Source organism: Tursiops truncatus, chromosome 5 (assembly GCF_011762595.2).
Source record: "Tursiops truncatus isolate mTurTru1 chromosome 5, mTurTru1.mat.Y, whole genome shotgun sequence".
NCBI classification, from domain to species: domain Eukaryota; kingdom Metazoa; phylum Chordata; class Mammalia; order Artiodactyla; family Delphinidae; genus Tursiops; species Tursiops truncatus.
This window is the reverse complement of record NC_047038.1, coordinates 64377198-64402890: the sequence shown is the minus strand read 5'-3', so window position 1 is coordinate 64402890 and position 25693 is coordinate 64377198. Positions and strand designations below refer to the sequence as shown.

The 25693-nt window shown below is 42.8% G+C and overlaps 1 protein-coding gene across 1 annotated transcript; it reads right to left on the bottom strand.

Annotated features, from left to right (window-relative positions):
* Positions 1 to 605: 605 nt before the first annotated feature.
* CHRNA9 (cholinergic receptor nicotinic alpha 9 subunit) lies at positions 606 to 23926 on the bottom strand. The gene is made up of 6 exons (XM_004312335.4): positions 23831 to 23926; positions 15528 to 15647; positions 15097 to 15242; positions 13689 to 13843; positions 4444 to 4976; positions 606 to 1330 (listed from the first exon to the last, which is right to left on the bottom strand). Exons 2-6 carry the CDS (start codon positions 15589 to 15591, stop codon positions 786 to 788), a joined length of 1443 nt encoding a protein of 480 aa, XP_004312383.2. The 5' UTR covers positions 15592 to 15647; positions 23831 to 23926; the 3' UTR covers positions 606 to 785.
* Positions 23927 to 25693: the final 1767 nt, after the last annotated feature.

The window sequence follows — 25693 nt, the reverse complement described above, 5'->3', positions numbered from 1 at the left end:
CAGACTTACACATAAGATTTGCTATGACTCCCATTGCAGATGTGAATCATGCAGCTCTATTATATGTAGGAGAAAATAAATGTTTGGTGAATAATTGAACGAATGAATAAATAAGCCCAGTTTGCTGATGATCTTATTTAAATCCAAGACTAAATGCAGGCATGACTTCATCTTTAAGGTTTATATAAAATATAACCAACATATATGACATCATCATTACAAAGAAAACTCTCTTCCCCATTAAGTCACTGATGCTTAGACCTTCTTTATATGGGACAACATTTTTTATTCCATCATTTGAGATATGGCTTGAAATGCACCAGGCCTGAGAAAGGTAACAGTGAGACTTACATTACACTAAGGAATATATCACTATTTTCCTTTTTTAAAAAGCATGTTCTAATAGGGACTAAGGGGAAAATGAGTTTCTTTTGTTTTTCTTTGAATTTTAAATGGAATGTAGTGTGCTTTTTTTTGTCTGTACTGCTAAAGGAGAGAATAACTGTGTGATCTAGAAGCCAGACACCTACCACTCTGGTAGGTTATAAAAGGAGTCCTTCTCTATTTCCTCCGTTTTCCTGCCCTTGAAATTTTGGACCTCCTGCTTGATTTAACCTGACAGATAGCTATAATATTGATCTGAAGTTGAAAACAAAAAGTAAAGACAACATAAATCCTAATTTATATATATCTGTGTATATATAGATATAGGTATTTCTAATTTGGAAGAACACTAGAGTCAATCACAGGGGAATTTTATTGATTTATCCCCACATACCAAATGCTCACTGATCTGCTCTTGCTATGATCAAAAGAGTCATCACAAACACCATAATAAAAAAAATCCACATGAAGAATCGGTCTATGACTTTTGCAACCTTTTTCCATTCGCTGCCCTTGGAATTGGTGGCCTTATGGTCTTTGAGGCATTTGGCAATGTATTCGATATTCCTCGTCAGCACTTTGTACCGTGCACAGTAACTGTCAACATCCTGCGGGTTTTCACCCTGGTACCTCAAGTCATTCTTTAAGAGTTTGTTCATTTCCTTCTTTCTGGGAAGGTCTTTATTTCTGGTCGTCTTCAGATTAGCCTCTGGAAGGTTGCCATAAACCTTCGTGAGGTGGTCCTCCTCCCTGTCTTGGCGGGGTCTAAGGCAGCTCTCACCCACGTCGTAGACAAACAAGATCCTAGACATGTATTTCAGGATGACGACCCTGGCCCAGTGTGGCACTGGCCGGGCCTCAGCCCCGCAGAAGTGGATATTCATCACCATAATGGTCAAGGCAGTGGAGGCTGTGATCAAGGCCATTGTGGCTATGTAGTATTTGCCTGGAAAATAACAACAACCAAGTTAGCTTAAAACTGTCCTTGTGTTTGGCTCAAAAAGAAACAAACACCTTTTCTAAGGAAGCTGTATACACTGATGGTTACTATTATAGACTTTTGAATAAAAGTGGGTTCAAATCCCAGCTCTGTCATCACTAGACTTGTGACCTAGAGCAAGTTATATAATTCTGGTAAGCCTCAGCTTCCTTCTTAATAAAATGACTATAATATTAGTATCTAACTCATAGGACTATGACGAGGCTTAACTGAGAAAATACAGGAAAAGTTTTCAGCACTGTCCCTTGCCCTGAGTTAAAATGTTTGTAAATTTTTGCTGAGGTCATGTTGTGAAAAACTTCCACTTTCAACGAACAAATAAGTAAACAATGAATGATCTTGGTCTGTTCTCAGAATTGTCTTTGGACCTTGTTAATATGAAAGCTCATTACCATTGGGGAAGAAAGGAGACACTGCGTCACTCTCAGTCTTTAACATGTGATTGCGTAAAGCAAATATTCATGAAAAAGGAAAATTAGGGAAGGAAACAATAAAGATGAGGGTACAAATTTCTGAAATGTAGAACAAAGAACCTAGACGTTGAACAAAACCAAAAGCAAGCTTTTTGAAAAGTGTAATAAAATTGATAAACCTTTGATGAGGCCACTCATGGAATAGAGATGGGAGAAAGAAAGAAAAAGAGATGCAAAAGAAAAAAATAAGAGAATAGAAATTTAGAAAACAATAAAATAATATTACAAATAGCTGTATGATAATACATTTGAAAACCTAGATGAAATTTCTGCGAATATATAAGATGTCAAATTTAGTGTAAGAAGAAAGAACACTTAAATAGAAATAGGAATTAACCAAATACCTCTACCCACCCACCTTCTGAAAAGCTCTAGAGCCAAAAGGTTTTACAGGTGAGTTTCATCGTATTTTTAAGGAACAGATAACTCATATCTTATGCAAGTTGTTCCAAAAATAGAAAAGAGGGAAAACTGCCTAGAAAATCTCATTTTATGAAGTAAATTCAGGCTTGGTTCCACAAGTAGCAAGAAAGGAAATATTAAGGGCATTTCATTCATGGACACATTTGAGAAAGTCCTATAAAAATCACTGGCTAACTAAATACTACAGTGTCTTTAATTGATAATTCATCATGATAAAGAAGAGTTTAGTTCAACATCAGAAAACTGTAATATAATTCACTAACTTAATGGGGGAAAAGAAAAAAACTCACACGATCATCTTAACAGATGAAGACAATGCATTTGATAATGATTATCATCTGTTTATTATTTGTTAAAAGCTCTGAGTAAACTAAAAATAAATGGAATCTTTCTTAACATTGTCAAGGCTGTGGGCCAAAAGCCTGGATCAAATGCTACACTTGATGCAGGAAACTTCAACACACTTCTGTGGGATTGTAACTCTATTTCATAGGTGCTACAATAACAAATTGTGACAATTAATAAAGTTCTCAAGATCTGTGTACACCCTTCCAAAAAAGATACATTTCATATTATCACAGAAACAGAAAAAGTAATGCTTGTAAAATTCTTGAGACATGTTCTGAGACATCTTTCTTTAGAAATTGATCCAGCTTGCTTTTGAACCTTACTGCTAAAGAAGAGAGAGGGATCTGTCAACTGATCTTGCCTCAAACAGGGCTATTATTAGATGTTGTCACTGTCAATCATTTCTGCCTCAGGAGAGGTGATAAAAGTACCAATAAACGTCTTCCTCTTTATTAGTGGTGGTGAGAAAGGAGAGAACCTTCTGTGTCTATTTCTCAAAAAGGTGTACATGAGTGTGTGTGTGGGGTGTGGGGTGGGGAGGTGTTGCTGGGAGAGACGTAACAAGGAAGAGATCTCCAAACAGAGAAACCAATGTAGTAACGTCTAAATACTGGGTAATACTGGATACAGGAGAGGGTAAAAGGGCAGTACGATACCCCTTTTATATTGCTTTCTAAGTCTCCTGGTGTTCTGAAATTTCTCCTCATTGATTACATTAAAGAACTAAAAATTAGGTCTAGCTTCTGATTCTCATAAGCATCTATTACAACAGCAAGTCATCGAGATAGACGTATTGATCTGGGTATTATCCTTGGTGGCAGGAAGTAGGTATTAAAGGTGTTAGGAAGGATCTCAGAACAAGGGAGGTAAAGGAAAGGGGAAGCAGGGATGGCAGCCACAGTCTACACTCCTTCCCTTAGAGGGACATTTCATTATTGCAAAATTTTGAAAATGTGTTCTACTAGAGAATCACCTCAGATTCCCAAATCTTGCCCAAGATTGCTTAAAAAGAAAAACAACCTCTTTGGGTGTAGGAACCTGCATTTTTAACAAGCTCTCCCACACCTACTATACCCAGTAAAGGTTGAGAATTATTCTATCAAGGGTAGACGGCAGGCTTAAAAATCCAGCTCATCATTTCCAACACGTTTATCACTCTTCCCAAGAAGAAATCCCTTGTAACGTGATGATAATAGTCACTTTTCTCTCAGTCCTCACCATACGCCAGGCTCTGTGTTAAGCAGTGGCACAATGAGGTAGCAATTACACAAATTTTGCTGATGATGAAGTAGAGACTCAAAAACTAAGTAACTGTCTTAAGGCTGATCAAAGAATGAGTGGTGAAGTCAGAGTTCAAACGCAGATTTCTTTGACTTCAAAATCAGGGTCTTAATCTATAAGCCAGTGGTTATTAGACTTGAACAAAAAGCTCATCGAAATCACCTAGAAAGCTTTTAAAAACATTTTGCCAGGCTTTACGGCCAGAGTTTCTAATTAAGTAGATCTAGGGTGGGCCCTGAGAATTTGCATTTCTAAAATGATGCTTATGCTGTGGGTCCAAAGACCATACTGTGAGAACCACTGCTCTAAACCATATTGTTCTCATTCCTCTTTTGGGTGAACCTGGAGACAACAAGACCAGCTTTGTTTCCAACAGCCACATCTCTTTTCAAAGATGCCAATTGAAGACACCAAATGAAGTATGTGACAGCCTGTGTTGAGTCTGAAGTTGACCTCATTGTTAGGAGTTTAAAGATACAGATACAACCCCAGTTACCACAGTGCTGACTCAAAGTGTAAGACACTTGAACTCACCTATCAGAGGGACATTTTCTGAGGCTGGCATGATCTCTGCCACCATGAGCTGAAATACAGTCATGGCCAACAGTATGGTCACTCCCAGGGAGACCTTTTCCCCAGAGGCTGCTGGGAGATAAAAACTCAAGGGAGCCAGAAAAGATATGAGGACACATGGGATGAGGAGGTTGACGATATAGAAAGAGGACCGCCTCTTTAGAAGGAGAGTGAATGTCACATCCGGGTAAGGCTCAGAGCAGCAGCCATAGGAGATCACATTCTTCACAGCAGGCATGCCATGCACCTCCCACTCTACATCTTCGATGAAGTCTGAGAGGTCTCCGCTGTCCAGGGCGTTGAATATATCCACCTGATTGCCATTGTAGGTCCAGGAACCAAAGGTCAGGTTGCACTGCTGGTTATCAAAGGGGAAGTAGGTGACATCCACCACACAGGAGCTTTTGGTGATGGCTGGTGCATCCCAGGTGATCAGCCCATCATACCGCAGGACCACGTTGGTGTTCACAGGCTCAGAAGATTCATCATCAGCCCTGGAGGTCAGAGGAGGAAGATGAGAGCTGCTCGCCAGGACAACTCACCGAACTCCTTACCCCCGATAGCTCAGCGCCCTGTGCCCATCACTTCAGTGTCTTGGTAGTGGATCACCATTCCTGTCACCCTGGCTTGAAAGTCTGGAATCAACTCTAATTTGCCCTCTTCTCCATTTCCTGTGAATAGTTAGGGCCGAGTTCTCTTGGATTCTTTCTTTAAAGCATCTCTGCTTTACGTCCCTTCCTCTCCATTCCCAGTGCCACTCTCTTGGTCCAGGTATAATGATTCAGACACCCAGACAAAAAGTAAACGAGGCTAAAATCTAACAGGGGGCTCTGCTTACCTGATTTTGTTAACTGTGGGCACAAGAATATTAAAGTAACTTTTTGTTGCTGTTGAAAGAGTTGTACATGTTTACAGTAGAACATTTGAAAAACACAGAGAAAAGATTATTCACCCATAATCTAAGAGATAATAATTTATTCTAGATATAATTTCTTTTTGCTTTATCAACATTTATGCCTTACATCTTGGGGGTACAGAATTTCTGTTTCACTTTGGGGAATGACTCTTTCTCCATGACCATTGTAAGGCAGATGAAACAATGATCAAGGTTCCTCAGCCACCCTTGGCCAGCGGCTGGCTGTGTGACCCGAGCTAGGTCCAAGTGATTCACTCTCCCTGCAGTTTAGATCTTAAGCAGAGTGACCCAAAGACCAAAAAGACTCACACTGGTGATGGCTCCCTATAAAAGTCAATTAATTATTATTATTTTGTTTAAAAAAATCTCAATATTCCCCACTGTCTTGAACTGTAGAGTAGTCCTGGTTTGTCCTTTCCAAGACCTGGTCATTGATTTTTTTTCCTTTAATTCAGTGAGCTGTACGATATCCTTCCAACAGATTCCCTTTGTCACAAGGTAGACAAAGTCAGTTTCTAATGCTTACAGCCTTAACTGATATGTTTCTGTTAATATTTTAATGCACATTTTCCCAAGTGTTCCTTATGATTTTTTCCCTACAAAATATATTATGGCTAAATGTAATGTGGTTTGCTGAATTAGATTCTTACAGAAAAAGTACATTAGTGGAAAAACTGGTGAAGTCCAAATAGTCTGTAGTTTAGTTAATAGTATTGTATTAGTCTTGACAAATGTACTATGGTTACATAGATGTAACATTAAGGGAAACTGGGTGAAGAATAAACAAGAACTCTGTACCATATTTGCAACTTTTCTGTAAAATAATCTCAAAATAAAAAAGTTAATTTACAAAATAACATTGAGACAATTTAAAAACATTTATGATCATCTGTTCATATTCTTTTGCAACTTTATTTTTGTGGCTAAATGGTATTCAATTACATTCCATTATAGAGATGTGCCATAGTTATTTAACCAATTCACCTATTTTCAACATTATGGTTGTTTCCAGTTTTAAATTTACAAGCAATGCCGCAGTGAACATCTCTGTAGTCAAATTGTTGCGTTTATCCACTGACTCTTTCCTTAGGTTAAATTGCTAGAAGAGGGTGTGTTAGATCAAAGAACTGGCATGTTTTAAAAGTTTTTTTCCTACTTATTAAAATTTAGGTACCACAATGTTAACTGTAATGGTCTGATTGGGTCCACTCTAATCAGAGCATTACAGCTGAATTGTGGCACTCGATTTTTAATGGAGGTCTAGAGAGGGGATCTTTAACGTGGTCTTGTGAAGAGAACAAAATGAATATTTTGAAAATGCCTGAACCTACCCTCTGTAACAATGAGAAATATATATAGTTAGCTATACGAGAAGTGAGAACTGGAGGATGGGAACTCACCCATCCTACCTTCCTTGGTGTAAGAGATCTCGGGGTCAGAGAGAATCTATCTGGAGCTAGAATAATTGTATTAGTCATGGTCCCTGCAGAAAGTGGATGGCCCACTCAAATTAGATAATTTGAGGAGTGTTTAATGCAGGGACTATTTACAAAGGTATGGATAAGGTGTAGGGCAACCACTCCAGGGCTAGTAACAGCAGAGCTATTACCATTCCTGGGCCCAAAGAGGTGAAGGGAAGGTGCAGTTACCAACACCTGGAAGGAAAGACTTGCTTAAGAGGGTCACCATGACAGGAGCTATACCTTTCTGTCAAGGGACACAGCAAGCCAAAGATAATAACTCTATAGGAAGAGAGCAAGGGAATACATGCCCTAACCTCACTCCCTTTTCTCCCTCCAATTGCTCACTGGTGCTTCTCATTGACCCAACCCAACCAGAAGCCAGAGGGCAAAGGAGCCCACTGTCTGAAAACATCACCCCAGCTACTCAGGAGGAGTTTAAAGACATTACTATTTAATTACTTCATGACCAATATCTTGTTTTATCTCCCTGGTTTCTCTGATCACATCTTTTTACAGCTCAGCACTTGCACTGGTTTCCTATGGCCGACCAAATACTTCCAAACCTCCTAAGTTCAGTGTCCTAGACGTTCCATGATCTACTCCCATCCCACTCTGTAGCCTCCCACTGGTCTCTGATGTCTCCCACTGGTCTCCTTCACTCGCACACCACCAGTCAAGGCTGAAACCCTAACAGATCCTGTGATTGTCTCTCCTTTACTCAAACTCTTTCTTCTATCTATAATACCCGCCCCACTTTCTGCAAATATAAATCTAATACATCCTTCAAGACAGCTCAGATGCCTACCCCTCTGAAAAGCCCCGCCTGCCCCTCCAGTCTGATGAAATTCCTTCACCTTTGAAGGGCTCTGGTACTTTATTTCTGTGTTATGAGGGGCTTACATTTTACATACATTTCTTATTGGACTGTTCATTGAGGTCAGAGACTGAGTCTTAAAATCCTAACCCCTCAACACATGACTGAATGCCTTGCGCAGAAGAAGGATTTAACAAAGAAAGGTAAGTGGGTTGATTGGATCAATATGGCTCATTCTCCTTTAGAAAGTAGCAACGACATCACAGAAATATCACAGAGAGATTTGGGTTAAAATCTTGGTCAGTTGCTGTAACCTTGAGCAAGTAACATTTCTGTCACCCACCTGTAAAAGTAGAGGCTATAATACCTTAAGGTTTCTTTTTAAATGTGATATTAAGTAAATAATTAATCTATTAATTTCTTATTGCTGCTGTAAAAAATTACCACAAACCAAGTGTCTTAAAATAATACAAATTTAGCATCTCTACAGTTGTAGAGGTCAAAAATCCGAAAATCAAGGTTTAGGCAGGGCTGCGTTCTTTCTAGAGGCTCTAAAGGAGAGTCCATTTCCTTGCCTTTTCCAGCTTCTAGAGGCTGCCTGCATTCTTCGGTTTAGGACTCCTTCCTTCCATCACTCTGATATCTGCTTCCTTTGTGGCATCTGACTCTCCCACCTCTCTCTCTTATAAGGACTTGTAAGGTTGTTTCCATTGGCCCCAGCAGGGTAATCTCCTCTCAAATCCTTAATTTAATCACACCTGCAAAGTCCCTTTTGCCATGTAAGGTGACATATTCACAGACTTCAGGGATTGAGATGGAGACACTCTGGGGGCAATTATTTTGTCTACCACACTATGTAGAGCCCCAATTCACTGCCTGACACACAGTAAGTGTCCAATACATATGAGTTTCTTCTCTTTCCCTTCCCTCTGTTTCTAACTGTGTTCTATTTTCCCAACTAGAAAATGAAAAAAATTACAGGGACAAAATTTCAAAATGGAGGTCGAGAGGGCAGCGTTCAATAATATGATCCTAAGAGATAAATTGTTTTCCTCTTACCTTCCCTTTCCTCCAACCCTTAGTGCCCTTCACGCAGTCCCTTCTCCCCTGATCAAAGACTGAGCTGACTTCAGCTTCGCACTTGAGCAGAAAGACCTTTCCCAGCAGGGGCTGTAAGAAGCAAGATCTCCAGAACTGGAGAAGTGTGGGCTGGTGAAGGAGAGAACAGTGAGAATCAGCCAGTTTTTCTGGTACCAGACAGTGCCTGGAACCTCGACATAGGCTTGTCTCCTTACTCAGTCCCACAAGCCACCCTTTTTCCTATCTCCAGTCTCTCCGTCTTTCGTGTGTCCCCCTTATCTTCCCTTCCACGTCAAAAAGAAGTCCCTCTCGGGCTCCCCTGGTGGCGCAGTGGTTAAGAATCCGCCTGCCAATGTAGGGGACACGGGTTCGAGCCCTGGTCCAGGAAGGTCCCACATGCCACGGAGCAATTAAGCCTGTGTGCCACAACTACTGAGCTTGCTCTCTAGAGCCTGCGAGCCACAACTACTGAAGCCTGTGCGCCTAGAGCCCGTGCTCTGCAACAAGAGAAGCCACCGCAATGAAAAGCCCACGCACCACAATGAAGACCCAACGCAGCCAAAAATAAATAAATTAATAAATAAATTAAAAAAAAAAAAAGAGGTCCCTCTCTTTCTTTTCAAGGCTAACTTCTCTTCTTGTACTGTGACTTCTTTCCTTCCAAGTCTCTTTCAGGATTTCGCCTCTCTTGGTCTCTCTTATTCTCTCTGGCTCCTCTAATCCCCTCCCAGCTCTGTTCCCAAGTCTCCCTACCAACTTCCCTTCCTCCCAGGCCCCTCCCACCTCTCTCCTCTCTGCACACCGCTCTCAAGAGTAATTGGTGCCTGCTGCTTTCACTTCCCCGTCTTGCTTGTATTCTTGCAATTTGGCTTCTTCCCAGCTTTCAAAGTGTGCTCTTTCAAAGGTCACTCATGACTTGCAAATGGGCAAATCTAAAGACTCTTCTAAGAGTCTGTCAACCCTTCCCAAGCACTTCACTTTGAGTTGTTCCTAGACATCGTTTCTTCCTTTGGTTTCTATGAGGCAATTCTCTCAGTTCTCCTTCTACCCCTTTAACCATTTCTTCTGAATGTTCTCTGTAAATTTCTTCAGTGAAGAAATTCTCCAACTTTATCCTCAGCCATTTTCTTTCCCTCCTTGAGCAGTTCTATAAGGGCTTAAAGGGCTTTTTTTTTTTTTTTTTTTTTTTTTTGCGATACACGGGCCTCTCGCTGTTGTGGCCTCTCCCATTGCGGAGCACAGGCTCCGGACGCGCAGGCTCAGCCGCCATGGCTCACAGGCCCAGCCGCTCCGCAGCATGTGGGATCTTCCCGGACCAGGGCACGAACCGGTGTCCCCTGCATCGGCAGGCGGACTCTCAACCACTGCGCCACCAGGGAAGCCCTAAAGGGCTTTTGATAGCTCTAGCCGTGACCTTCTTTCCAGGCTGAAAACTTGCCTTTGCAATCTCTTTGTTGGTTGTCTCCTCTGTTCCTTTGGTCTCCCAAACTGAACAGGTCTCACACCAAACTCATCATCTTTTTCTCCAAACCTGTTCCTCTTCTGCCTCCTTTATTTCCAATGTCATCTTTTTTTTCTTTTTAAGGCACTTTATTGATGTATGATTGGCATACAATAAATTGCATACATTTAAGGTATACAATCTCATAAAATTTGACATATGTATATCCAATCTCATCTTACAGTTTTTCCATCCTTTCAATTCTCTAAGCTACTTAAGCAGAACTTAAAGCTAAATTGTAGACAAATCTTTCTGAGTACAACAGGGTACCCAATTTCTCACTAGGTCTAAAATCCAAGTATTAAACCGTTCCATTAAAATCCAACCATTAAAACTCCCTCATAATAAACACACTTCTGAAATTTCTGTAATCCACTCTTTACCTAACCTAAAAATGTCAGGAATCCTTGCACCCTCTTATACTAACCATTATATTGGCCATATACCTATACTAAACAACCCCACCAGAACTTTATTCCTTTACTGACTTGGTAACAGCCAATATCTGCTTGAGTCATTATATTGTGAAAGAGCTCACTACCTCTTGGGAAAATTCATTATTCAAATTATTAGTTTTTTTTTTAATTGCATTAAAATGCAATTAAAAAACCCTTTAACTTCTACTCAGTGTTTTGGGTTTTGTCCTCTGGAGGAATTTTCTCTTTTTTCTCTACCTTATTTTTCCTATGATTGCCTATGACAGCCATCAAGTCTTCCTAAGGACCTCTCTCTTCCAAACTAAGCATCAATAAATTCGACTGCTCCTCACATGAAATAGCTTCCAGGCCCAGGACCATCCTCATCAATCCTCAGCAAGTCTAACCCATGGATTCAGGCACCAATGGCGAATCTAGCTGTTAAGCATCTTCCTGCCCAAACTATCTTTATCACACATGACTGGATCACCTGCCTTATACCCCTCTTTATTCTCCCTACCACCACTCAGGAAGCCCATTTTGTGGTCTACAAGTTTCTGTACCAGTTTCTGAGAAGTATTTATATTATATCAGGGAGCAGAAGATTCTGCAGGTCCAGGGATTCAGGTAGAAGGACCAGGGTCAGGGTCCTTCCTGGGGACCCCAAAGGACTGGGGTCTCTCCTTTGCCTGGTCCTCTAACTCTCTTCTATTCTCATTTCAGTTGTTTAAAGGAATGCAAATGACATCCAACTATAAGTCCATTTAGGGTTTCCTCTGAATAGTAAAACTCTGATGTTACTGAGAAGGAGAACACACAGGAAAATAGAGGATCCAAAACAGAACTGTCCATGATAGGAGGGGAAAGAAGACTAAAGAGTCAATCCAGAGGAAAAGAAAAGAGTTGATGAATCAGTGTGGTGAAAAGGGTCTGTGTGTGAAAGAAAAGGGGATCAGAACTCACACTTCTCAAAGCCAGCGATCTCGGGAGGAAAGGACGGAGAACGGGGACAAAATTTACCAAAGACACAGCAGGCTTGTGTGAGCTCATGAGTGCATAGCTGGCTTCTCTGATAAAGGGGGACTGGGATAGGCTTAACTTAGGTCATGCCAACTCGGAAAGAAGTGTTTCAGTAAGGGCTGGGCACTGCTTCAGTCAATCAAAGCAGGAGGAAAAGGAGAACCAGCCTTCTGTTTTCCTCCAGGGAGAATTTTGAACTTATAGAATGCTGTAAGTGTTCTATGTAAAGTGTATCCTCTGATTACTCTCCTGCACCCTGTGTGTGGGACGAGGTAATGGACATCCTGGCTCATTCTCTTGCCTGTTATGTACGTGTGTGTGTGTGTGTGTGTGTGTGTGTGTTGAGGGGGGTGTGAACCAGAGTACTAAAGCACCAGCACTTGGATGTGATCTTGCTTGGGAAGGGGTATGGAAGAGTTGCCATTCCAGAGTGGGGAATGGACAGCAGCATCAGGACTATGATTCATGAGGTCATGACCCTCGGACAAGCTCTCTGAGTAAGGACTGAGACTAAAATCCAGGCTGCAACCTACCAGTTGCTTCTTGAAGGGAAACACGTCCAGTAGAAGGCTGAGCTCTCTGGAGAGTCCCCCTGAGCTGCTCCTCATTCATATGGCTCTGCTCAGAGGAACCTTTCCCAGCCCTGAGAAACTTGAGTTCCAGAATAAAAAGAGAGAGGAGCCCCTTTGACAACAGGTGGAGCATCTGAACCTGAATTGAGACAGCTATCTGGTTCCTTCTCAAAGTGTGATCCGTGGAACAGCAGCAGTACCGTCTGGCGCTTATAGAAAGGCAGAGCGTCAGACTCTACCCCAGACCTACTGAATCAGAATCTGTATTTGAGCAAAACCTCCTCAGATGATTCGTGCACACTTTACAATTTGAGAAACTTAAACCTTACCTACCCACTCACCAAGGCCCCTTGCTCTCGGACCAGGAAAAGGCCAACTGGTGATCTTATGATCTAGTTCATCTTCCACTCCATACAAGGTCCAAATTCCATAGGCCAGCTTCTAGCAGGCCCATTCTGATTTAATCTTAATCGTATCATGTATTTTTGATACATGATCTTAGACAAGGGAGCACCACTGTTAAGGGTTGAATTGCATCTGTGAAGACTTCGTATGTTGAAATCCTAGCCCCTGGCACTTCAGAATGTGACCTAATTTGGAACAGGGTCATTGCAGATGTAATTAGTCTAGAAGAGGTCATACTGGTGTGGTGTAAACACCTAATTCAACAAGACTGGTGTCCTTATACAAGGGAAAATATGGACACAGACAACACACAGGGAGAACACCATGTGAAGAAGAAGGCAGAGATTGTGGGGATGCTTCTACAAGTCAAGAAACTGAAGATTGCCAGCAAACACCTGAGAAGCTAGGGGAGAGACAGGGAACAGAGTGTTCCTCACAGGCCTCAGAAGGAACCAACCTTACCAGTACCTTTATCTTTTTTTGTTTGTTTGTTTGTTTTGCGGTACCTGGGCCTCTCACTGTTGTGGCCTCACCCGTTGCAGAGCACAGGCTCCGGACGCGCAGGCTCAGCGGCCATGGCTCACGGGCCTAGCCGCTCCGTGGCATGTGGGATCTTCCCCGACTGGGGCACGAACCTGTGTCTCCTGCATCGGCAGGCGGACTCTCAACCACTGCGCCACCAGGGAAGCTCCAGTACCTTTATCTTGCACTTCTAGCGTCCAGAACTGTGAGACAATAAGTTTCTGTCATTTAAGCCACCCAGTATGTGGTACTTTGTTACAGTAGGCCTAGAAAACTAACACGGCTTCTAATACAGTTTCTCATCTGAAAAGGGGGCTGTAACTCTAAGATTTTATGATCTATTGTTTTATTATCTGAGGTTTTATGACCTTCACTTCAGGGACTAGGAACATGAATAGACTTAACCTCATGCAAGTTTTAAACATTCCTTTTCCATTATGTTTACATTCTGTTACATCAATAAATTCATTCCTGAGAAACTACTGACTTGCACTTACTTGTTATACAGGACAATATCTGGCCTCCACACCAGGTCGCTGGGGATCCTGATGGAGTCCAGTCCATCATACTGGTCTCGATCCCACGTGAGATACGCATCGTGCCAGATTTGGCGGATCCACAAATAGGCAGTCAGAATTTGATTTCTTTCATCCTGCACAATTAACCCAGATACAACTTTATCCCATCAACACCTCAACCGAATGCACTTGTCTCTAGAACACTCATCTTCAAAACAGGAATTCCAAGAGCACTAGTCTATTTCCAATAAGAAAGTGAGAATTTTTCCAGTCTATCCCCTTGATTGACTGCCAGGGAAATGTTTTTTTCTGTGATTTAGTGTTCGGAATGTAAAGTGGACAAATATTTAAATCATCAGATCTCTGCATGGATCAACTGCCCAAATTTCTCTGAAAATAGATCAACCGATGATTCTTTTGAATGAAAAAGTCGGCAAACATCGATAATGTACCAAAGAAAAGTCTTTCAAGTTTCATAACTTCATGTAATTAAACACATATAAGCATTATATAAGGTAAGTCATCTTAAAACAACAGCTTTTGGGCTCCCCTGGTGGTGCAGTGGTTAAGAATCCACCTGCCAATGCAGGGGACACAGGTTCGAGTGCTGGTCCGGGAAGATCTCACATGCTGTGGAGCAACTAAGCCCGTGCGCCACAACTACTGAGCCTGTGCTTTAGAGCCCACGAGCCACAACTACTGAAGCCCGCGCGCCTAGAGCCCATGCTCTGCAACAAGAGAAGACACTGCAATGAGAAGCCTGTGCACCGCAACGAAGAGTAGCCCCCGCTCGCGGCAACTAGAGAAAACCCACGCTCACCAGCGAAGACCCAATGCAGCCAAAAATCAATTAATTAATTAATTTTTAAAAAACCCACCTTTTAAAAACTGGGGATAAAATTCACATTACATGAAACTCACCACTGTAACCATTTTAAAGTGTACAGTTCAGCGACTTTCAGTTTATTCACAATGTTGTGGAACCATCACCATTCTCTACTTCCAGAACATTTTGTCACCCCAAAAGAGGAAGCCTATGACCGTCAAGCAGTCTATCACTATTCCCCCATTATTCCCACAGCCCCTACTCTGCTTTCTGTCTCTATGGTTTTGCTGATTTTGCACATTTCATAGAGATGGAACATGTAATGTGTAACCAACTTTCTTTAGATGATCTAAGACTGTTAGTGTTAATGGCCGGGATTACATAATTTAGTGAAATTAATTTTGTAGAAAGCTTTCTTCCCCTGGAGTTCCCTTCTCCCATCAGCTTGCACACAGAGCTCTCTGTTCTCACTTTCTCTCAAATTCCCAGTTCAGACATTCCCTTTGGAAAGCACTGCTAGTTTCATTCTAAACATTTCAGAGTTACCACTATGTTACTCACCATATCCTTAATCTGAGAAAGTGTAATCTGGAGCGTGACATTCAGAACTTTATCTGTATCCTCTACTGGACGAAGAGCGTTGGAATAATCTTCAAAAATGTCATTAAACAACTTGTGAGCATATTTTCCATCTGCTGTTTCTCCAGCTGCTCAAAAGAGGGACCTGATCAACCTTTGGTGTCATGTATATTTCAAGGCAAAGAACAACAGTCCAAGGACTAGCGTTGGGGATAATCTAGCATCAGCTGGGGACAAGCTCTAGGTCGACGGGAGTTATTTTTCTGGCACACCTACAGGATTAGTATGAGTCAGTAAGAAGACGAAGTACTTCCTTGCAGTTAGAACATTTGTTCTTTTTCCTGGCCCACCCTAAAACCCAAAGAAGTGGCCCCAGATGAGTGACAATGGTTACACGCCCACCAGCCTCTTACCTCTCAGTCTGGAGGCAGCAAAGTAAATCCAGCAAAAGGAGATGCAGAAGTGGGGCCAGTTCATCTTTTCCCTAAGTCTCTGTAAATTCCCAGCCAGGCAGTGCGGTCTTCCAGTTCTCTCTGTGAATGGGAAGGGTCTGGTCACAAAGCACCTACTCTGCCACTGTCTCTGCACAGCAAAGAGCTCAGGCTTGCAGTGCACGGAGGGCCCTAGGTCCTGAGATCCCTCCCCACTGGTAATCTGAGACTGGCAGCTCCAGTAGCTGAGAAGTCAGGAGCCCCAGGTGTGTTAGGTCAGGCAGTGCTGTTCTGGGGAGCCACCCTGGTTGAGCATCCCTAGCTACCTTCAGCAGGATTATCCAGACCAAACATTCAGGGGAAGAGAGATAGGAGTCTGACACTCCCTGAGATTCCACCTAAGCAGACCGGACACTTTCTATACCTGCAGCAAGAAGACTCAGGCGGGGACTAAGAAAAGCTGAACTGACCCAGCCATGGGACAGCCATCTGGAAAGGCCCTATGCACTTGGAGTGGCTTTTGAAGAGGGAAAGAGAAGCAGTTCCACAATCTCCGGAATAGACTGGCATTTGGGTTTCTTCTCTGCCTCTGCTTCTCACCACTCATTCAGTTGTCCCACTGAGCACAGATCTTGTATAGGAAGGGGTGTGTGTGTGTGTGTGTGTGTGTGTGTGTGTGTGTGTGTGTGTATGCAGGTGGATGGGGGGCAGAAGAGCATTCACTTGCTTCAGAAGCAGCGGCACTATGATTTGGATTAGCAGTGCAGGACCTAGGTTTGACTTCCAGCCCAAATCCTCCCTCACAATACAGAGCTTTCCTGAACTAGAAACTGGGAAAATAATATCCCCTGTCTCCCAGAGCTACTGGGATACTGTATAGAGAAGCACTTTGTAAATTGTAAAGCACTATGTAAATGTTAGTAATTTTCACCTCTGATCAGCTTTGCAGATACAGAATTTCTATATTTACCAAGTCACCCAGTGTTTACTAGCTCTTAAAAAAAAAAAAGTTTCAAAGGCTAACCAAATCAGCATGAAAATGATTCATAACTGGTGATGAAATTACTAAGGATGCTTTGCATTTGAATGCTACTTCTTATAATTTCAGTCATTTCTCATATGTGATCTAATTTTGCTCACACAAAAGAATGTCAGTTTCCAGTTGCCACAGCCTGTCCCTTCTCTTGCCTGGGGAAACTGCCTTGGGAAACCAAATTAAGATCATTCAGTTGCCTGGAATCAGAGCAAGGAAATTGGATAGCTGTACTTCATCAAGTTACAGCCTTCTGATGAGTCACCCTGTCCCTCTTCAGGAACATATCTTCCGAATGGAACAGACACTCAAGCTGTCAGCTAAGTGCGTTTCCTAATTGCCTATGCCCTTGTGTTGATTGTGAAGACGTTATTTTTCTGACGCCCTGAGTCTGACTCACTCATCACATGACACAGTTCCCGGTGCCCACGCACAGGCCTTCCTCCTCCAAAAAACCATCGGCTCTGGAATCTCAGAGGCTGAAGGTCCTTTTGAAATTGAGTTGAATGCCTCATTTTCTCCTGAGGAAACTGATGTCTAGAGATTCGAATGGCTTCCTTCCAGCAGCACTTGGCCGGAGACAGACTCCAGGCCACCCACACCAGTCTGATGTGCTCCCCACGTTAGTGCAGCCTCTCCTTCTCATGGTGAGAGAAGCTCTGTCTTATGTGTCTTTGATGCCTCACATCACTGAGAACAGCCCCTGGGAATAAGTGCTCAGTGAACACGTGGTGTTAGCTACTGCAGGTGCTGCTTGAAACCTGCCTCGAAAGTAATCATCTCTGGTAGTCTGATTGCTTTTGATTAACTCAGTTCATTCAGTTGGTCACTTTAAATATAAAAAAAGATGGTAACACTTGATGCTCACCTGTCAATGTTAACACAAACCAAATTAAACCAATACTTTTGGGGGGAAAATTCTGAATGAATTTTGAAATTCTGAAATTAGAAATTTCAAAATTTGAAATTTTGAAATTAGAAAGTATAGAATGAATTCTCAAATTCATTCAGAATTTTCAAATTCTGAATTGAGAATTCAAATTCTCAAATGAATTCTCAAATTCATTCTAAAAACAACCACTAGGTGTTTTCCCTGGGACCTGTGCACTTTTACTGTTTCCCTTAGCTCCAAAACACACCAAAAAACAAAAACAAAAACAAAAACAGAGGGCTTCCCTGGTGGCGCAGTGGTTGAGAGTCCTCCTGCCAATGCAGGGGACACGGGTTCGTGCCCCGGTCCGGGAAGATCCCACATGCCGCGGAGCGGCTGGGCCCGTGAGCCATGGCCGCTGAGCCTGCGCGTCCGGAGCCTGTGCTCCGCAACGGGAGAGGCCGCAACAGTGAGAGGCCCGCGTACCGCAAAAAAAAAAGAAAAAAAAAGAAAGAAAAAAAAAAAACCAGAGAGAGTGAGAGACCTTTAACATAGTGGTCCTGTAGCTTGTAGGAAAATTATGGAAGAAGTAATCCGTTGAGTTCACCACTTAGAGCTCAATAAGGCTAAAAAGCAGGCAGATATGCTTTAGACTGATTTTCTAAAATACGGATTCAGACAATGAAAATAATCTGAATAAACCTCAGTCATCTAGAAATTTGGAACCTCCAGAGTACACCCTATTTCCTGAGAGCCCATTAACAGGAATGGTCATATCTGTTGGCATGTTAATTCAGGTTCACAGAGCCCTAAATAAGTTGGGAAGTTCACGATATTCATGCCAGCAGCTACCTTCCCCCAGCTCATGGGTAGAAATTCTGAGCAGCATTTCACCACAGTTTGTGTGGTATCACTATCTGAGGGAGTATATTCTGGCCAGAAAAAAGGGACCCACAATTCAGAAAATTTCTAGAGAACACAATAACCCTTTCAATGTCTGCACCTTTTGAGAAGCAGCCTTCCTTGCCACAATAAAGGATTCCAGTCATTTCAGAGTCGCTGGGAGCCAAATCCTCCTCTATGGACCAATCTTGAGGGACTTGTCTATTCCCAAAATATAATATTAGGCTATTAGAGACATTCTGTAAGATCTTAATTTTTTTGGGAGGGGGGTACGCTGGCCTCTCACTGTTGTGGCCTCTCCCGTTGTGGAGCACAGGCTCCGGACGCGCAGGCTCAGAGGCCATGGCTCACGGGCCCAGCCGCTCCGCGGCATGTGGGATCTTCCCGGACCGGGGCACAAACCCGCCTCCCCTGCATCGGATTCTCAACCACTGCGCCACCAGGGAAGCCCCTTAATATGTTTTAACACAATTTTTGTTGTATAAGAAATACATGTCTAGTGTAGCAAGATTAGGAAGTATAGAAAAGCACAATGAAGGAAAAGAAAGGTCACCCAGAAGAATCCAACCAGGCAGAGACAGACAGTGTTCATGCGGCAGCCACCTTTTTCAATGGTCACGGAACTGTGTTGTCATGTCCTGTGAGATCTGGAGGCACCCAGGTCAGTAGCAGAACTCTGCCTCACTCCATGAAGATTATGAGTACAAAGAAGCGCGGAGGGTGCTTCTAAATACTCCTTTCCTGTTCTCATGGTGTTGCATTGTAGTTCACGCAGGATCTTCCTTGAATGGTTTCCCACCCTTTCCTACCTTCTCCCTCCCTCAGGGTCCCAGCTCAACCCTTTTTGGCTGAAGCTGCTGAGAACCCTTTGCCCATTGAGCTCATGCCTTCTGGGGGCATCCCAGATGCCACACCCACTTCCCTACTCCCTTACCCCCTCTGTAACCCCAGACAACCACTAATCTGTGTTTTCCATTTCTATAACTTTGTCATTTCAAGAATGTTATATAAACGGAATCATACAGTATGTAACCTTCTGCAATTGGCTTTTTTCACTCAGCATAATTCTCTGGAGATTTATTCATTTTATTGCCTATTCCAACTGTTAGTTTCTTTTTGTAGTAAAAAAATAACCATTACACACAATGTATAAAGATATAATTTTGTAACATCAACAATTGAAAGGGGTGAGAACAAATCTGTGGAAGGAGCAGAGTTTTTATGTGTTATTGAAGGTAAACTGATATAAATTCAAATTAGAGTGTTTTAACTTTAGTATGTTAAATGTAATCTCCATGGTAACCACAAAAAAATTAGCTAAAGAATATACACAAGGGACTACCCTGGCCGTCCAGTGGTTAAGACTCTGTGCTGCCACTGTAGGGGGCACGGGTTCGATCCCTGGTCGGGTAACTAAGATCCTGCATGCCGTGAGGCATGGCTAAAAATAATAATAATATACACAAAAGGAAATGAGAAAGGAATTTAAATGTTTCACTACAAAAACTAATGCAAAAGAAATAAATGCAGGAAATTAGGGCTCCATTCCAGGAGAAGGATGGCAGTGCTTCTGCTGTTTGGAATAGAGCTCCTGCCTGACAGAGAATCCTAGTGAAATTTTTGCAAAAAGACCTTCTCCCCAGTAGCAGAGGGGGAGGGAGGGGGAAAGACAAAGGAGTGAAAAGCACAAATACCTTTATTCTGTTACATGTATTTTTTTAGCAAAAATCAAACATAATGCTTTGTAAAGGATTTCCCCCCTACAAATTAATATGGCATGGATATTTTCTCCATTTCATTAAATCTAGAATCAGAATATTTTTGACCTTTGAAAAGCTCATGGAGACCAACTAGCTGATCTCCCTTGTTTTACAGATGAAAAGTCTGTGGTCCACCCAGAGAGGGGGTAGACAGGACAGGATGACAACTCTCCACTGAGAGCCAAGCCAGAGACCCTCAGCCTCCCTAGGAGCCCAAGTTCTTAGCAGAGGAGAGCTGTCCTGGGTGCTCAGAGCTGTGGCAACTGCTAACCAATGCCTCCCAACTCACTGAAATCTCAGGAGGTTCCCCGATGGGCTTCTGATGCCCTATTTCACACTACTTTCTAATGGACTCATCCTGGACATGTGTCTCGAAATTAAAAAATCAGAACTTTTTTAAAGGAGTAATCTCCAAATTCTTTTACCATGCACCAAGGTTTGGGATAAGGGTTGGTAGCTAAGATGTCAAATCATGCCAAAAGGGCTACTACCCACTGAGGCTATACTCACTGAACATGTTCCAGTTTGTTTTGTCTTTGTTTTCATAATCAAGAAAAGCAGTATAAAGTAGAATTTAAGAACATAAACTCTGGAGTCAAACTGCTTGGATTCAAGCCTTCCTGCCACTTCCTAGCTGTGTAACTCTGGAGACATTCCTTAACCTCTCTGTGCCTCTCTTTCTCCATCTATAAAATGGGGACAATTATAATAGTATCTGCCTCTTAAGGTTGTTTTGAGAACTAAATGAGTTAACATATGTGAAACCCTTGAAACCAAGCAGTACCTTTCAGGGCCTTCCCAGGGATAGATGCTCCCCCACTATGTCCCCGCCTCTTGTTTGTAGAAAAGCTATAGCCTTCTAGGCCTTCCATGAGTTCCAAAGAGCAAATTTAATGAGAGAAGTGAGAAAATGAGGAAAAAAGGAAAGAAATCAAGCAAGACAAAGTTTAGCCATAAAACAAAGTCAAGGATCTTTAGTTCCTCCTCAAGGGCTATAGGTAACATCCTGAGCCATATCTCTGAATTGTTTTGCAGGGACTGAAACCCCTACCAGGAGGAAGACATTAGCACACAGACCCCAGACTGGTTGGAAACAGAAGGCTGATGATGCTGACTTCTGAAATACCACCCAGTTACCTCACCACCAACCAATCAGAAGAATGTCCATGAGCTGATTAGGCATCCCGCAACCCTCACCCTTCATGTTGCTCTTAAAAACCTTTCCCTGAAAGCCATTGGGGAGTTTAGGTCTTTTGAGCATCAGTTGCCCATTTTCCTTGTTTGACACCTTGCAATAAACGTTATACATTTCTTCAGCACAACCCTGTGTCAGTAGATTGGCTCTGCTTTGAGTTGGGTAAGCAGATACAAAATGGACTTGGTAACACCCTAAGAACAGTGTTTGACCGTGAAAAGTGCTAAACAAGTTGATGATTAAAGGGGGAAAATGCAACCCCAGCATTAAAACTTGAGCATGTAACCTGTAGCCACCATTTACCTATCTAGCTATCCATTTCTCTCTCCTACCCCCTGCCCCCTGCCCTTCTCTCTCTCTGTCCACCAACTTCTTGACAGAACTGATTAGAGGCTATTATCTTATCTGACAAGCAGTTTGTACTATGAGTGGGAGAACATCAGTCCTGCCATTGTCTTGTCTTCTTTTTCACTGCAATATTAATATTATTGTCAATCCGCTGTGGATTTAATTATTTACATATTTTTGTAGCAGTCTTTTAAAATCTTCTTTTCTGCTTTGTGAGAGTTAGCAGATCTAAATCTATTACAGAGGTTGGCAAACTCTTTAGGTAAAGGGCCAGATAGTAAATGTTTTCAGCTTTGCAGGCCAAATGGTCTCTGTAGCAACCACTCTTCTCTGCTGTTGTGTTGTGAAAGCGGCCAAAGGCAATATGTGAATGAATAGGCATGGCTGTGTTCCAATAAAACTTTCTTTATAAAAATAGGTGGCTGGCCAGAGTTTGCTGACCCTTGATATATGTCATCAAACCCTTAAATCCACTTAACCAGGCTCAAGCACTGCAATAGGGGTCAGCATCCCAGATGAAGACAGAGCACAGCCTGAAGGGAAAAGAGAGTCACGGTGCAAAAGCTCGATGTGGGCAGGTGCGTGGGGAGGCCAGGGCCAACACTGAGTGCAGCTCAGCTGGTTCCATTAAATCCCACCTGTCTTCCAGTGCAGGAGCCCAGGAGCCCCGTACAGATCCCCAGAGAGGGAGCTCTCCCACATAAAAGGAAGAACCTGCAGAACCAGAAACACATGGGAACTGGAGAGTCCACAGCAGCCCTGCTTGATGTCTGGAGGCTGGACAGGTCTCCTCACTTCCCTGTAGTGACAATTAGAGTAAAAGCCCAAATCCTTACCAGCTTTCCATCTCTAACCCTCGCCCCGCACTCACTGCACTCCAGTCAGGCTGGCCTCTGCCATCCCACAAGCACGACGCCACCCCTGCTCAGGGCCTCTGTTCCTTCTGCCTGCGGTGCCCTTGGCCATATCCTCTCAGCTCCCTCTCTCTCTTCCTTCTTGGTTCAGTTCAAGTGCCGCCTTATCAGAAGTCCCTTGCCAGACAACCGTACATAAAACAACATTCCACTCCAATCTACTCATCTTCCCTGCTTTACTGTCTCATCCCACTATGACCAGCTGAAGTATGTGCATGTCTGTGTGCACTTGCTTGTTTCTTGTCTGTCTTCCTACTAGAAATTAAGCTCCCTGAGAGCGGGGGCTTGGTCTTGTTTTATGCTGTACTCCTAGACCCAGAGAAGACACTTTTTTTGATTGAATAAATGAGTAATATCTAGAATGAGAAAAGAAATCCAAGGAATTAGAAAGCAGGGAAAAGGTCAGCTTTCAGACAAAGGATGGTGGATATATTTCCTATGATTTATAAGCTTACCAGAATCTTTTTAGCACTTGTGTTATTTACAGGCTTACATTCCTAGTCTACTGCTGTATTATATTTTAACCTATGTCAAAGCAAACTCCTTGAGAACATGGATCATAACTTCTCTATATGTAGGCTGTGCCTCGTACATAATCCTAGATCAGAGGGAACAACCACCAAGATCATCAGCAGCGTCTGCCATGGATGCAGGAGGAGGGCAGGGAGGCATCTCCCCCATGTCTCTGCTGACCTAATGCAACAGAAAGGACGTAAAGACACAGCAGGAGTCCTGTGGCCCAGGTTCAAATCTTGGGACCACCACTCACTATTTATGTGAGCTTGAGTAAGTCACAGAACTTCTTTGAGTCTCAGTTTTCTCATTTGTAAAAATGATAACTGTAACATTTACTTAAAAGGCTTATTGTGAGGATTAAAGAGAAAACAGATAAAGTGCCAAACACATACTTGGTGTATAGCAGGGTCTTGATAAATGTCAATATGATTCCCCTGCTGAACCACGTGGGCTCCAGCAATCAGCAAAACCTCTACTGGTAAAAAGAGAGCCATTACGTAGCCGGCAGAAGAGCCGTAAGCAGGTGATAAGGGATGTGAAGTTTTCTGGGTCAGGAGAGTATCTGGGAGTATCTGGGCTGATACTTGATCTAGGGTATCCGATGTGTCCCGGCGAAGGATCTGGGGACTGGGGCCGGCTCTGGTGTCTGTGCTTTGTCAGAGGGCGCATGCTCTTCTCCCTGAAATCCCCCAGGGGGGTATATTTGAAAGCCATAACACTTTACACAGTTGTATAAGGTGAGTACCTTCTAGATTCCTCTTATTCTGGGGGTTCGACTCACTGTGTGTTGAGGAGCCCCATCCATGAGATCCGTTGAGCCTCCTTTGCAAGGCCACTTGCTTCTCAGGGCTTTTTTGAAGTTCTTCTTTGTTCTTGAGTTTCTGATCCTTTTTCACCCCAATATGTTCTCAGCCCACTGGTTTTATTTCCTCTTTTCACAGCGGCTTGTGTGTTTCCAATTGCACAATCTTTTCCTGCTGTTTGCAGTCACCGTCTATCTGATGACCACGCAGCGTTGGGTGAAAGACAAGCGTGGAGGATGCAGGAGGGGGACTCTCTCCTAGCTACTGACGTCTCCCACAGATGTGCACCCCCGAGAAGCAACATGGCTCCAAGGTCCCAGATCTTCAACAAGCCCACTCCCATGTCCTGCCCTGGTCCTGGTGCATGGGAACTAGGGGGGCCGTGTTAAACCCAGAAAGAGGTGAGAGGGGCTTTCTCACCAGCGCAATGTCCTCCTTCATCTCCATTCCCACCTGCCCTCAGTGTCTGAGTCTCATCGGCTCAGGCCCGCTTAGCAGAGAGCCGCTAGGCGTGAATGAGTAATTTAGGCCCTGTTCCTGAGAAGCAGGTTTTGGAAGAAGCAGATGAAGGAGGGTGCTGAAAAGGAAAACAGGAGAAATGGAAGAGTCCATTCCCAATTTGTTTCCCCAGGGCCACATTTAAGTTTTCTATTCTCTGTTTTTTCTTCTTCTCTATCATTGCCCTTGACCTAGGCTCCTTACTCTTGACCAGGATGAGAGGAGACAGGGAGAGACCCAGGAAGGACAGGGAAACCATGGGTCAGGGTGGGAGTGGTGGCTGTGCATTCATTGAACATGTGTAAGCCCTGTCAGGTGCTAGGCCATCGAGTTCATTGCCTCTTTTCAGGGCCTTTTGGAGCCATATTGGGACATGGGATCAAAAGGGAAAATCAATAATACTGATCCTGTATTTACGATTTTGATATTCTTGTTTATATTGAATTTTTGGCATTAATTTTGACTTTTTAAATTACTGCATTAGAATGTGATCTATACTCATTACTGACGTTTTTACCACCTCCTTAAATTTGCATCACCCTAGTCCTGGCCTTGGGTAGATCTAGACCAGCTGATAGTACTGGTCAGTTCACCTGGTTGATGGTTTCTTTAGGAAAGAAAGGCTGGAGGCTATAAAAATAATCTAAAAGAATCAAAGTCCATTTTTAAAATACGTAACTGCAATCCTACAAAAAGAATTGGAACAAAGAACGAAATTCTCTACCACAAAAATAAACCAAATTTTAGACACAATTTATCCTTTTCTAACAAAGCCAGGGTACTTCACCTTTCCAGCCACCAGGTGTCGCTATAAACTCCCCTCATGTCCTGACACAGGGCCTTGAAGATGACGTCATAAACGAAATCTGGTTTTTAACCAGCTCTAAAGAGATGGCACAAAAAAACAGCTTGAAATGTAAGTGTCAAATGCCAACTCTTTAGAGATCCATCCGTTTATCTAGGATTTCTGACTAATAGCTAAATGCTTATGATACTACAGCCTACCAATAGATTTAAGCTATGAAGTAGATTATTAGAGTTAGTGTGTCCTAATCAATATACTTTCTAGAATGTTCCTGCGTTATTCTGTCCTCATCTCTTAGCCAGATCAATTTCTAACAGAGCACAATCAGGTCTCAGAGGAATTAACTCTTCACGGGGTTTGTAGGACTAGATATCTCACTTCTTTTGGGCAGGGAATTTTGAAAACAGTATTCAAACCATTTGCTTATGTTTTTAAAAAATGCATGAAATGCTACGGTCAAGGTCCAGAAAACAAAGTGGTGGAAAAGTCATGCCATTTGTTA